The 13,824-nt window shown below is 59.9% G+C and overlaps 1 protein-coding gene across 5 annotated transcripts in view; it reads left to right on the forward strand.

Moving 5' to 3' along the window:
- The first annotated feature begins 342 nt into the window (after nt 1–342).
- Nucleotides 343–13,824, forward strand: part of ZNF423 (zinc finger protein 423) — a 345,703-nt gene continuing 332,221 nt past the window's right edge. Inside the window, exons 1-3 of one of the 5 annotated variants that reach the window (XM_026011721.2) lie at nt 611–728; nt 1,060–1,091; nt 2,483–2,609. In XM_026011721.2, coding sequence (XP_025867506.2) covers nt 2,531–2,609 — 79 coding nt within the window. In that variant the 5' untranslated portion in view covers nt 611–728; nt 1,060–1,091; nt 2,483–2,530. Of the gene's footprint in view, nt 729–1,059; nt 1,092–2,482; nt 2,610–10,170; nt 10,538–13,824 lie in introns of those variants that run through there. The other 4 variants (XM_026011720.2, XM_026011722.2, XM_072750276.1 and 1 more) reach the window with 4 other exon arrangements.

Consider the following 13,824-nt stretch of genomic DNA (forward strand, 5'->3'; position numbering starts at 1 on the left):
GCCGCGTGGAGCACCCTGCGGCACCCCGACCAGCACCCCGACCGCCGCGCCCCCACCCGAGCTCGCGGCACACCCGGGCCGCTCCGCCCCCAGCGCGGGGAGCTGCCGGGGCGGGGTGCACGCTGCGCTGACGGCCCGGCCGGCTCCTGGGGCGGCCCCAGCACCCCGGCCTCCCTGGTGCCAGGGGTTGGGGGAGGGGAGGGGAAGGGGACCCGGGCTCTTCAGATAATGAAGCAGACCTGCGGGGGGTGGGTGGGGGGTCGCAAACCGTCCGCCCGGGACCCAATCCTACTTAAAAACATAATTAAAAATACTTAAGCTGGTTGCCAGGATTTAAAACACAAAGAAAGGCACACAGAGCAGCGGCGTGGTAGCTTCCCACCTCTTTGCAAGGGTGTTCTCCTTGGAGCCTCTCCAGGATCCTGGCGTCATCCGCCGGGTCAGCTTTGCTTTGGAGACGGCCGAGGGAGGTTGTGAGTCCCGCTAGATTCCTACCGGACCCGAGGACCTGGAGTGCCATGAGTCAGGCCCTGGGCTAGACGACCTGCATCCCTCAGACCCCCTGTCCCCCTCCACGGGATGTTCCAGCAGGCCCAGGACCTTTCTGCCTTGCCCAGCTGGATCCCCAGCATCTGGCCCCGTTCCTGTCACAGAGAAGACCCCAGAGGTTGCAAATAAACATTTGCTGGGTGAAGAAAACAAATCCTTACATTTACAGATAGTAAGAGGTAACTTTTTTTTTTTTTTTAACATTTTATTTATTTATTTTAGACAGAGAGCATAAGCAGGGGTGGTGGGGGTGGTAGTGCATGGGGTGGGGTAGGGGCAGAGGGAGAGGAACAAGTGGACTCAGGCTGATCAGAGAGCTGCACCTGGGGCTGGGGGCCAGGACCCCCAGATTATGACTGGAGCCCAAGGCAGACGCCTAACCAACTGAGCCACCCAGGCACCCCAAGAGGTACCTTTTCTGAGCATTATCCTAACTGCTTTATGTACTGTCTTGTTCAGGCCTCACGATAGCTCTGTAAGGTAGGAACCAGCATATCCTTGTTTTCACAGATGGGGAAACAGAAGAGGCACAGAGAAAGGAGGTAACTTGCTGGGAGGCAGGGGAGCCGAGAATACAAAGCTGGCTGTCCTCTTTCGGGTTGTCCCATATCAGTTTAACCTATCACTAAAAGAAATGACATCCTCACCCCACCCGGTAACCTCAGGATATTTGGGTCTCTCATCTTCTCCCCTAACACTTCTCTGCCACCTGGTATGGCAACTGGGGGCTGTGGCTTCAAGGGTCAGCTCTGCCGGTAGTTGGCAATGTGACCTTGGGCAAGTCGTTCCCCCTTAGATATCAGAAAGGTGCTCCCATCTTTGGAGGTGTGTGTTTGGATTAGATCATCTCTAAAGCTCTGAATCCTGTGGCCTTTATGGGAGCGGGGGTGGGGGTGGGGGGTTGCTGATCTTTCATTTTCTGCCCTTGGCAAACAGGCTCTTCAGGAGTCCTTGGCTTAGCCGGATGGTGGCTCTGCTCCCAGGGGCGGGAGAAGGTTTGGAGTGCTGGCAGAAACTTCCTGAATTTCCCCTAGCTCCTGCTGTGGCCTTGGCTCTGGGTGGGGGCTCCAGGGCCTCTCCCAGTGGGTGCCGGAGGCTGGAGCCGCCTTTGTCTCCCGCAGGAGGCCAGCCAGGCGGCTTTGGCTGCAAGCGGCCCCTGCCCAGGCCTGGGAGATGGTTTTTTTCCCTGTGTGCTGCAGCTGGGACCGTTTATAATAGGAAAAAAAGAGAATGACCAGGCCAGCCGGCTGGACAATAAAGAGACTTAAAAAGAAAAGGGCTAGGCTGTTCTTCTCCTGTGGAGGCTTTGGTTAGGCAGAAAGTTTTAGTTCCTTTCTGAAAGGCATTTGGGCTTTTGAAGTCCCCTGCGGGAGCTCCCTCTGGCCCCTGGGAAGCCAGGCCCTGGCATGTCCCAATGTGCGTGGCCAGGATGGGGCCGGGGCACTCAGAGGAGGCAGCAGCAGGCCCTGGGAAACACTGCAGCAGGCTGGGCTCACTGGGGCCCCAGCCCGGCCCCCCTCTGCTCCCAGCCTGAGCCCTACCACCCTGCTTTGGGGGTCTTTCACCTGAATTTCCTCTGCTGCCTCTGGCTTTGAATCCTGGCCTGGTGCTAGGTCTGGGAACTAGAGAGATTTCACAAACGGGGCGACTGAGGAAAAGGGAGGGTTTGCTTGGGGTAAACCTCAGGGAATATAGACGTCTTGAGGGCCTGTTGTGTGTGCTTTGCCTATCAATATTAACATTAGCTAATATTTATTATGCCCTTGTAGCATGGAAGGGCCCAGTTAATGAATCCAGGGACCTAACAGATAGAAAGGGACAACTGTCTGCGAAGGTACCTCTCCCAGCAACTGCCTTACCAGCTCTCTTCTGGGGCCTTTGCTGGTTCCATTCATTGCAAATGAGCTCTCCTCCTTGTCTGTCCACCCCTCAGCAGGGTCACACACCATATCCATCACTGAAGAAGGACCACAGTCAAAACATGACATTTATCAACCAGCTACTATATGCAAGGTCCTGGGTGCCAGCTCGTTTCATGCCCTCTGCACATCCTGGAGCAGGTCAGTGGTGACGTTATCTTATTGCACACTACCATCCCATGCCACTGGCATTATTCTCCTCATTTAATTCATGACGTTGCTATGTCCTGGGATGGAATGCCAGACCCTTTTGGCTCTAGAAGCTGAACCCTTTCCTTGGTACTGTGCCCTGTCTGCTTAGAGCCTGCCTCTGGCTTCTCTGGTCAGCTTGCTTCTCCAGCCACAACCACTGGGCATGAAGCGAGCACCATGGGGTGCCGGGGGGGTACATATCTAACTCCCCAGGTCTTCCTTGAAGTATGTTCCATTGTAGTTGGGTGGGCAAAGAATTTTACCAATCCACCTGTGCTGTCCACTAGAAACCCTTTATGTGAAGATGGTTGTTTGCACAGAGATGTGTTAGGCGACTCCTCTACTGTCACACGGATTGGCGATCTTTCTCCCAACACCATCGCTAAGTTCTGAGCATCTGCAGGGCACTAGCAGGGGGGAGCTGGGTAGACTCAACCCTGCCTATCCTGCGTCTCTCCTTCCTGCCCATGGGTATGGGGTCCCCAACTATATGTGCCAAGTACTGATACCACACATAGTAGTGTTTTTCTGAAATCTCCATGGCATTTCTCTTAGTCCTGGGCACCTAGTAGCTTCTTTTCATGACAGTGTGTGTGTGTGTGTGTGTGTGTGTGGTTGTGTGTGTGTGTGTGTGTGTGGTTGTGGTGGTGGTGGTGGGGGGGGTGGAGGGGAGGTTAGAAGGAGAAAGGATACATGCACAGGAAACAAGCAAATATCAGATTTGTGTGTGTGTGTGTGTGTGTGTGTGTGTGTAAAATGATCTAAGCTAGTTTGGTCCTGCACGCTCTTAGGTCCTTGTTGGTAATTAATAGCGGCCACAAAAGAGGTGGGAGAGGGTCTGCTATTCTCATGTAACTTTTCTACCAGGTGAGAGTGAAGGCAAGTCCCTGACCAGATCTTGCCACACACACCGGTGGTTATTAAAACAGTACCACCTTGGACAAAACAGTTCCTGTAACCAGCTCAATGAAGTCCCAGCATTCTGTCCTTTCAGGTTATCTAACCACTTCTGGCATGAAAGGTGTGCTTGGGATGCCCCCCCCCCCCCCATCCTGCCCCCTGGTCACAGTCCTAGGCAGGATTCTGTGTCCTCTGCTGGGTATCATGGAATCCATTCTGGCTGGACATGGACCCCTGAGTGATCAAGCCAGCTGTCCTCTGGGTACAGGTGACCCCAGGCTCAGTGGATCTGCATTCCCTGTTTAGGCGAGGTGGAAGTGTCTCTAGATCATTTCGCTAAAGCACATTTTGAATGTCTTTAATTTCACCAACAAGAGTTCATTTGTTTAAATCTGCCACATTTTTTGATACCCTGTTTGCAAATTAGCAAAACATTGGTTGCTGGTTGACCTACAGATGGCCAAAGGTCTTGTGATGTGTTCCAGAGTGTGCCCTGCCTGATACAACCACTCTTAGTTAAAACGTACGAAACTGGGCACCTATCACATTCATTATATACTGAATTGTTGTTTCTTTTCAAGAATCACAGGTGTTGGAAAAGAAGTCTTTTGAGAGCACAAAGCAACAAGTGATCCTGAGTCCAGTGACCTCAGGCATGTGTGTGCCACACACCGGGGCAGTTAGAGGTGGTCTGGGGAGATTCTCAGAGCCAAGGCCAAGAGTTTCAAGCTTTCTGAGGGTGTGAGTCCACTGGGACCCTCCTGCTAAGTTGGTTTCTTTGCCGCCTTGTGGGTGTTCCCTGCAAAGACTGCTGACACTTGAAGAATTAAATAATTATAATAATGATGATAAAATAGAAATGGCTTTTCCAGCTGAACAGAAACTGAAGACAAGGAGGTTCCCACACCCGTTGTATTGTTTTTGGCACTGTACTCCCAAAGCCCCCGGGAGGCAGATGTCTGGGCTCTCTGAGTCGTGGTCATGGAAGGGGGCGGGGGAGGCAATGGGGACCTTTGGAGAATTTCAGGGGCATCTGTGGGGACTTCCCGCCCCAAAAAGCCAGGCTGAGAACTGAGCAGGGAAAGGGACTTGTCTTGTCTTACTCTGTTCGGAAGCCTCAGAAGCTTCAAGAACAAGTCCTGTAAGAGGGACCCTCAATGTTGTAAACACCCATGTAGAGGCCACTGCCTGTTAGCAATTGAGGGGTGCCAGGCCTTCTCCTGATGGTTTGACCTTAGTACCCCCAGGACAGGAGTGCCCAGAGAAACCTGGATGCCACGAATAGGTGGATCATGCTAATAAAACCACAAGGCAGAAGACAAAAAGGAAAAAAAATCATATCCACTCAAACACAGATTCCCTCTCAATAGACCTAAAGCTGCTTGAAAGCTTCTAGAAAGCAGGGGCATGTCTGTCCATCTCTCAAGGGAACACCAGGGGAGGAAGGGACTTGTCAGTGCAAGGAGGAAACATGCCAGTTGTGCAATAGGCATCTCCCTCTAGAAACGTGGTTGACCTTGGGGGGTGTTGAAGGTGAGAGGAAAGAAGGAGAGTGGAGGCTGGAACATGGCTGTCAGGGCTTGTGGCTTTACCCTAGGCCTGACAGGCCGTACTCACTAATATGAAATCCTCAGGGCAGCCTCTTGAGATCCACACTATCTGCATCCCCCTTTTGCAGATGGGTAAATGGAGGCCCAGGAAGTCCCTTGCCTGAAATTCTGAAGCCAGACAATGGGGAAGGCTGCTGGGTTGGAAGATGGGTCAGATGAGCTCATCAGCCCGGCTGTGACTACTGCCTCCTTTCGTTCTTTGCTTGGACCTGCGACAGCCTCTCCCCAGACTCACTCAGCTTCCCACCTCAGACCCTTTACACACACTGTTCACTCTGCCAGGAACTCTGTTCTCTCCCCTCTTTCCTGCCTCCTTCCTCCTCCTCCAGGCTCTCAGCCAGACCACCACTGTGACCCTCTGTTTTCTGGCCTCATTTACACTATATTTTTCCTTCTTAGGATTGTTCAAAAACTGTAATTAAATAATTATTTATGGGGCCATTTATTAAAAGTCAGCCTCCCCACTAGAGAACCAGCCTCAGCAGGGAGGGCCTGTGGTCCCTGATCGTTGCCTCCCCTTCGGTTTTGGCACACAGTAGGCACACAATCAATAAACACATGTTGAATAAACAAATGAACAAAGGAATGGACTTGTTTCCTGGGGGAGACCTGGGGGGGGGGGCTTAATCTTCCTTCCCCAAAAGGACTCTTCCTTATAGCCAATGCAAGTTTTCCCAGTAGAGAGTGTGACCTTCGGGTAATTAAAAGGTGAACAAAAATCATAAATTCTATATTGTACATATTCCAGTGATTGTTGTTTACTTGCAGGGTGTGTGTTAATGTGTGCAAGGGTGTGTGTGTGTGTGTGCACGCACACGTGAGCCTTTGCGGATGGGGAGAAGGTGGTCATTTGGTGATTTACTGCAAAGCAGCTCTTGAACAACTGGAGATCCTTCAGGGATACTAGTTCAGAGGCCACCAAGGGAGCCCTACCTTATTTGACTTCCCTGTCTTACCTTTTGTTGGCCACAGCACCCCCCTGCATTCACAGGATGACAACCTGCCTCTTTTTGAAACTCAAAAAGGAAGCCTCTCTTGCTGTGGGTCTGGGAATGCATCATTAGGTGTGCGCAGAAAAGGTGGGGAGACAGCCCTTTGGGTGGGAGGTGCCCGCTCCTGCAGCCAAGTTATGACCTGGAAGGAAGGCGCCTGTTTCTGTGAGCAAGGTCTCATTTGTTTTCAAAAACGTCAATTTGTAATTTCTGTTGCATTTATGATGGTGGCTTCTTTCAGTTTACACAGGATGTCCCCCGCCCCTCCTTGGGGCAGGAGCAGCTGTCCACTTTGTGGATGAGGAAGAAGAGGCCGGAGAGGCCCTGCTCACAGAGGAAGGGCCCAGACCCCGGGCACACTGATGGAAGTCGGGCAGGTGGGGGTGTGAAACCCCACCAGCAAACGACCTTTTTCTGGTCCCTGGTCGCCAGGGTGGTGAGAAACAAGGCCTGCCCTGCCCTCACCCAGTGCCCCCTGAGACCCTTTTGGTAGGAGCTCCTGGCTTTTTGCTGCTCTGGAATTTACCTTAAAACAGCATTTTTCTGGAAGGAGTTAAAAATGAAACAAGCTTCAGAGAAAGCGGGGCCGGGCTGAGGCAAGGATGAGGTCAAGCTCCCACTGCACCCTGGCTGCCACGGAGCTGGGGGGCGGGGGGCAGCGGACAGGTCCTGCGGGGGAGGGGGCCGGGGGGGAGGGGGGCGGGCCGGAGGCGAACGTGTGCGACTGCGACGTGCGGGGAAGGGGTCCAGAAAACTTTGTGCTCTTCTCCAGGACCCGGGCCCTGGTGGATTAGCTCGGAATCCGCTGCCGCCCGCCCCCCATCCTGTTACCCCACCTCTGGCCTCGGGGGCTTCCGCCGCTCCCGGCGGGTGGAGAGAAGGCGGCCCCGCGGGTCTCCCACCCCCCCCGCCGACCCCTCCTCCCCTGCAGCACCCCGCACCCCCCTTCCCCACCGCGCCGCTTTTGTCCGTCCCCTTCTCTCCGGCTCCCGGCTCCCGGCTCCCGGCTCCCGGCTGGGCGAGATCCGCGAGGCTTCGGCCCCCCAGAGAGCCGGGGCGGGCGAGCCGGGGGCTGTTCTCCGCCCCTCCCCCGAGGAGAGGCAGCCCGCGGCGGGGGCACCCCGGAGCCGGGGCCAGCCGCCCCCCTCCCCCCGCGTGTGCCATCTGCCGCCTGTCAGCCTCTCTCCGCGGGCCTGGATCCCAGGCGCCGGCGGGGGTGGGGGAGCTGCTCGCTCGGCCCCTCCCTCCTGGCTCCTTCCCAGGCGCCTCGCGGCCTCTGCCCTCGCCTTGGCCCTTGGCACCCCCTCCCCGCCGGCGCGGCCGTGCCCGAGCTGCGAGGGGCGGCTCCCACCGCCCCCGGGAAGGCCAAGACGTTGCACCCTCCGGGACGGCAGCGCTGGGGAGGGCGGCGGCCCGGGGGTGGGTGTGGGCAGCGCCAAGTGGGGGCGCGGGGGCTCGGGGCCTGGGTCTCAGTTAGGGGACACCTCTGTCCGGCCCCTGGCTCCCTGGGGATCCCCGCCGCCTCCCGGGGCCGAGGTGCCCGCCTCGGCGTCGCGTTTCGCGGGTCCCCCGACTGTCCCCGGAGGCGGCCTAGGGCGCGACAGCCCGGCCTCCCCCCGCCCCGGCCCCCGCCCCGCAAGCCTCAGGCCTTCCCCGCACCCGCCGGCCCGCGCTCGCCGGCCGCGGGGGTGCGGGGTGCGGGGCGCGGGGGCGCGGGGGCGCGGGGGCGCGGGGTGGCCTCGACCTCCGCAGTCGGCGCAGCCGGGGGTCGCAGCCCGCAGGCCGGGTGGGTCCGCGCAGCGAGCCGAGCGGGGCGCGGGCCGGGCGGCGGGCGGGCTGGGGAGCGGCGGGGCGCAGGCGCCCTGCTTGGGGCGGGCGCCGCTGCCCGGCCAGCCCCCGCGCGGCGCTCGGCGGGCAGCGGGTTTTTCCCTGAAAGGTTGCCCTGGGTAACTCGTCTCCGAGGGGACACAGCCCTCCCCTCTCCGAGTGGCAACTTATCGATCCGCGAGATTGATAACCCCCAGCGCCGCGCCGCGCGCCCGCTGCGCCCTCCCAGCTCTGGGGCGAGCCGGCCCAAGGTGGCGCCACTCGCCCGGGAGGGGGGCGGGGTCGGGGCCTCTCCCCACCCTGGACCCGGCCGCCTGCCGCTGGTGGGGGAGGGGGAGGCTGCAGAGGGTCGGTTTCGGGGAGTCGCCTGCCCAGGACTTTCCGTGCGTCTGAGCGCTTCCCGGGCGGGCTCTGAGGCCGAGCCTCCGTTGGCTCAGGAGTCGCAGGGACGCGAGGCGCCCCCTGGTGGCCGGGGCAAAACTTTGGGGGAAAGCGGGAGCAGGTTTCTTTTGTCAAGCGCGGGGGTGGGGGGGGGAGGCAGTGCTACTGCAACGTTTTGGGGGCGAAGATGTTCCTTTTATTGTCTTGACTAAGAAATGCGCACCCAGGCGCACCGTCCGTACAAATATGCAGGTGTGGAGGGCCGAGAAGAGTTAGCTCAGTGGTGGGAGAGTTTGCAGATGTGGGGCAGGGATGGTCTCCAAACACCGACCGGTGGGCAGAGTTCACGAGGGAAAAGCCGAGTTCGCAGATAATTCCTGTGCGTGGGGCATAATTTGCGGAAGTGGCAGTGCTAGGGCAATTCACCCCAGTGGGCCCCCCCCTCTTTTTTGCAGTTTGCGATGCAAATTCATCTTGGCAGCACGCGTGGGCCCTGGTTCCCTCCTCCCGCCCCGGGTGCCGCGGGCGCCCAAGTCGGGGCCCCGCGTGCCGGTGCGGTGCCCGCGCCCGCGCCCGCGCCGTGCCTGCCGCCGCCGCCGCCGCCGCGGTCCGGGTTTTGCGGGCGGCCGGAGCTGTATTTCCAGCGCTGTCCATCGCTCGGTGCTGTTGGCCCTCTCTCCGTCTGATCCGAGCCGGAGCAGTGCGGGGCGCCCCACGGGATCAGAGCGCTCCCCCGCCGGGACTCCGCTCCTCACATCCTCCTGCTGGGACCCGGCTACATTTCCAGCCAAGCCTGGCTTTATTATGTGTCTCTGCAGTGCAGCCCCAGCAGCCGGATCGGGAGGAGGAGAGCCAGCGACCACAAAGAAGACAGGAGCGCAAGGGAGGCTGGCGGGCGGGCCGGCGCCGGCTGGAGCGCGGAGGAGCCGGGGCGCAGCCGCCGCCGCCGCCGCCGCCGCTGCCCGGGAGGACGGGAGCCCGGCCGCCGCCTGCTCGTCCTCCTCCGCCGCCGCGGCCGCCGCCTCCCCCCTCTCCGAGCCCCTGGCCCATGGAGGCAGCTAGCGGGGCCGGCGACTTGGCACCGGCCTGGGGATCGGCTGCGCGCCGCGCGCTGAGCACCGCAGCCCGAGGGCAGGCAGCGGCGGCCCGGCGCACGGGCTGAGCGATGCCCGGGGCACGGGCGCGCCTGCCCGCCGCCGCCTGAGCGCCCCCGCGCGCCCCTTCCTCCTCCGGGGGGCCGGCGCCGGACCGAGCCGAGAGCCAGAGAAGGGGGCGTGAGCCAGGGGCCCCGAGCTGCGGCTTCCGAGCCACTGCGGCCGTTTCGAGCCCCCCCCCCCGCCCAAGTAGGCTGAGTTGAGGGACACCCCTCCCCATCCATCATAATCTCCAAACCAGGCGTTTGGGCATTTTTTAGCCATTAATATTTATTATTTTTTTGTGCGGCAGGGGATAATTTGAAGGCTTTTTTTTTTTTTTTTCCGGGGGGTGCTGAGCTTCCGCGCTCCCGACCGCCTCCCGGTCTCCACCCCCCCCCGAGACCCCCTCGACTCCAGCCCCGTCCCCCCTCCTCAGATGGGTTCATTGTGAGCTCCGCACCGGGCTGCGTGGCCGGACGCCTGCAAACTTTGCACAAAAATCCGGCAAGGGGCGGAGGAGGAGAGGGAGGAGGAGGGTGAGGGTGGCGGTGGGGTGGGGGAGGGAGGGAGGGGGCCGCAGGGGCCGGGGGCCGGCGGGGGGTGGGGAGGAGGAGGGGGGCGGCTTTTTTTTTTTTTTTTTTTTTTTTTTTTTGCATAACTCGGCTCGGCCGAGTGGCCTCCGGACTCCCCGCGCCGCTGGGACCGCCGCTGGGACCGAGAGCCCCCGGCTGCCGCATTGCAACAGGCAGGGCCCCGGCGCGGCCCCCGGGCCTCCCCCCGCCCCCGAGCGGCCTCGGCCGGCCCGGGCCGTCCCCCCCAGGGAGGCCGCCGCGGACCTACGATCCGCTCCCCGCAGCCGCCGACCCGGCTGCAAAAAAAAAAGTTTCCGAGAGGCAGGCGGCGGCGGAGGGGGAGAAGGGCAGCCCGGAGCGGCGGGGGGCGGCGGGGGGAGCCGGCCGCGGAGGGCGACGGCGCGCCGGGAGCCCCGGACATGTCCAGGCGGAAGCAGGCGAAGCCGCGCTCGGTGAAAGGTGAGCGAGCGAGGCCCGGCGGAGCGCGAGCGGGAGCGGGCGGGGAGGGCGGGAGCGAGGGAGGAGGGACCGGCGAGCGGGCGGGCGGCCGGGGACCCGCGCGAGCGAGCCGAGAGGAGGAGGCGGCGGCGGAGGCGGAGGCGGAGGCGGAGGCGGAGGGAGGCGGAGGGGGAGGAGGCAGCGGGAGCGCGAGGCGGCGGCGGCGGCGGCGGGGGGGGCGCGGCGGACCCCCCCGGACCCGCTCGGGGCTCGGCGCCGCCGCCCGCGGGGGGCCCGGGCCTGGGGCGCCGCCGAGGGGCTCCCGCCGCTCCCGCCGTGCGGGCCCCGGGCCCGCGTGGCCAATCAAGGGGTGCGGGCCCGACTTGGCGGGGATTGCGAATCTCGGCGGCGGCGGGCGGGCGCGGGAGGAAGGAAGGGGCGGGGGGGCGGCCGCCGGGGTCCGGCAGCTCCGAGGCCGCCCCCGCCGGGCCGCGGGCCTTGCCGCCCCGGGACGCCGAAGCCGAAGGCGGCGGGCAGAGCCTGCGCGCCCCGGGCGCCCCCCCGGCCCCGGCCCCGGCCCGGGCCCCCGCACTTCCTGCCTCCTGCGCCGAGGCCAGCCGGGCCGGGAGCCGCCGCCGGGAGCTCATTGTCTGCGCAGCGCCGGCAGGACGCGGGGCCCCGGGGGAGCGCTGCGGCCGCTGCGCGCGCGCCTCGGCGGAGGGCGCCGGGGACCCGGCCCGAGCACTCGCGCCCCGGCCCCAGCCGGCTCCCTGCGCCGGGCCCGGGCGCGCACGTTCGGGAGGACGCCTGCACCGGCGGCCTGCGCTCCCCCGCCCCCCGACTCCTCTGCTTTGCTTTCTATTTCCATCCAGGGCCCCCGGCTCGAGGGGGCCCCTGGAGAGCGGAGGCCCCAGGGAGAGGCCGCGCAGGCGGCGGAGCCCCTCCCCTGCCCCCCTCTCCCCGCAGACTGGCCTCCTCAGGCCTCGCCTGCTGCTTTGTCCCGGTTCCAGCGCCGCGGGTGGGTGCCCGGCCGGGCCGTGGGGCCGAGAGAGATGACAGAGGAGGGGCAGGATGAGAGCTGCTAGGTCTCTGGAGCCAGAAGTCCCGAGGTTCTTGTCCTCTCCCAACTCCCCTGATGACCTCTGGCCCGAGCCCAGTTCTGCTCTGAAAAGTTCATTTCCTGGAGGCCTGCGCGGGAAGGCGCTGAGGCCCCGCTCCCTTCCTGCCAGCCTTGCTCCTGGCTGGAAAGTCTGCGACTGAATCTGGCAAGGAGGGTCCCGAGACACCCGCCATTGCCTTCCTCCTAAAGTCCCAGCAGATTCCAGGGCGCCTGGCTGAGCAGAGACTGTCCCTGTCATCTTAGAAGCAGACCAACTCCGTCCAAACTCTCGCAAGGCAGCTGCTCCCTTTCGTCCTTTTTCCTTGAGAGAAGTTGGTCTTGTTCCCCTCACCGGGGCAGACATCCCAGCCTGGGATAACCTGGCCTGCCCCGCAGAATTGGGGATCCCAAGGATGTTCTGATCCAGGCGCAAGGAAACCAGAAGAATCCCAAACAGGGGACTGGCAGATGGTAGATAGATGTTTGTCCTTTTGCTGAATAGAAGGGGCTCTGTGGCTTGAGATAATATTTGATTTCTTTTCTCTTTTCCCTGGCTCACTGCTCGCTCTCTCAAGAGCCACTTAAGGTGGCCCCGAAGAAAATGTAGGCTCGGGATCTGTGGCTGGGAAAACAGTTTTATTTAATTCAGACAGTTGATTTTGAGTGAACTCTGTGTATAGGAGCAGGTTTTGTATAAAGGAAGTTGCAAAGCTTAGCTACCTGTCACCCCAATCCCTGCCTCCAAACCTCCTTATTTTAGAAGGCGAGAGGCAGAAAGCAAAGGTAGAGCAATTTGCGGTGAACAGATGGGTGGGTGTTTCAGAGTTGCTCGGACCTAATTCTAAAACCACTCGGTGTATCTCTGAGAAAGACTCAAGAGTTGGTCTCAGCCTTTCATGAAATGAGCCTTGACGTGATTTTTAGTGAGTGTCTCTCTTTAAATCTATATGTGGGTATGGATAGCCAACACCTCAAACTAATTGGTGAGGGAAAGACAGCAAAGTGAGACCCAGACCAGTGGAGGCATTTTGAGAAGTCTTGTAAATATCAACCAACACAGCGCCTTTCTGCCCTTGGAGCATGAGATCCTCTGTTTCTCCCTGTGGTTCTTTGCATTTTCCAGAAGCAGCTCCAACCCTCGGCTCTCACCATCTTGCCTTTTATTCAGTTTACTGGGGTGAATAGGGTGGAGACTCGGCCACTTATCAAGGGAGGAATTAAGAGAGATGATAATTTGAATAGATAAGAGTTTCAGCAGGTGACGGATTTATTGCATTTCAAGAACTGCCTCCCCCCTTTCTCAGACAATATTCAAAAGTGTGTGCTTGAGCGTGGACAGCTCCACACCAGGTGTTTAAAATGACAAGGTCTTCACCTTTAAAGATGCTTGAAGGTGCTTCTTAAGGAACGGTGGTGCCTTTTACATTTTATTTTGTTTTATTTTATTTTGCCTCCACTGCTGTGTGTCAGGGCCAACGTGGAGGCGTTGCGGACTTCTCCGGGCCCGCGCATTCTGCTGTGAGAGTCGCTTGACTGTAATTCGTAATTGATCTCGGAAATGTGAAAGCCCATAGCAGGAAGGAAAGACAGAAATATAACAATTTCTAATGGATGCCCTGAAAGTGTGATTTGAAAGCCCCGGTGTTGCTACTTTGAAACTCAAACTGGCGTGGGGTGGTGGGGTGGGGGTGGGGAGGGGTGGGGGTAGGGGGGGGTCTCATTTTCCACTCCCCGACATAACCTTCCTTCTGGAGTGGGGGTCACCTGTCCCCTCTGGCTGTTTGTCCTTCTTTGGAAAACCTAGCTCCCAGGGAGGCCACCCAGCAAATAGGGAACAGGCCAGGGCACTAGAACAGGGACAGAATAGCCTCATTGGTTTTCCAAAGCCTTGTGATTAAAAACAATAATGATAATAACACCAAAACCCCATGAATGTTACAAAAGTCACATTTTCTGACCGATTTTCCCTCCCTACACCATTCTCCCCCCTTCCTGTCTCCTGGTGGTGTGGTGTGGCAGTTGTGAGGTGATTTGTTTCCTTTGATAATTTTGGCCTCATTCTCCAGGGCTGTTCTCATCACTTCTCACTGATGTTATTTTGGCTGATGATATCAGGTGACTTGGTAACCTGTCTCCCTTCACCCGCGCTGCCTCCTCAGATCCACGAAACAGCCTCTTTATTTATGTATACGGAAATTAATACATCTTT

The sequence above is a fragment of the Vulpes vulpes genome, chromosome 2, assembly GCF_048418805.1.
Source record: "Vulpes vulpes isolate BD-2025 chromosome 2, VulVul3, whole genome shotgun sequence".
Classification (NCBI taxonomy): Eukaryota; Metazoa; Chordata; class Mammalia; order Carnivora; family Canidae; genus Vulpes; species Vulpes vulpes.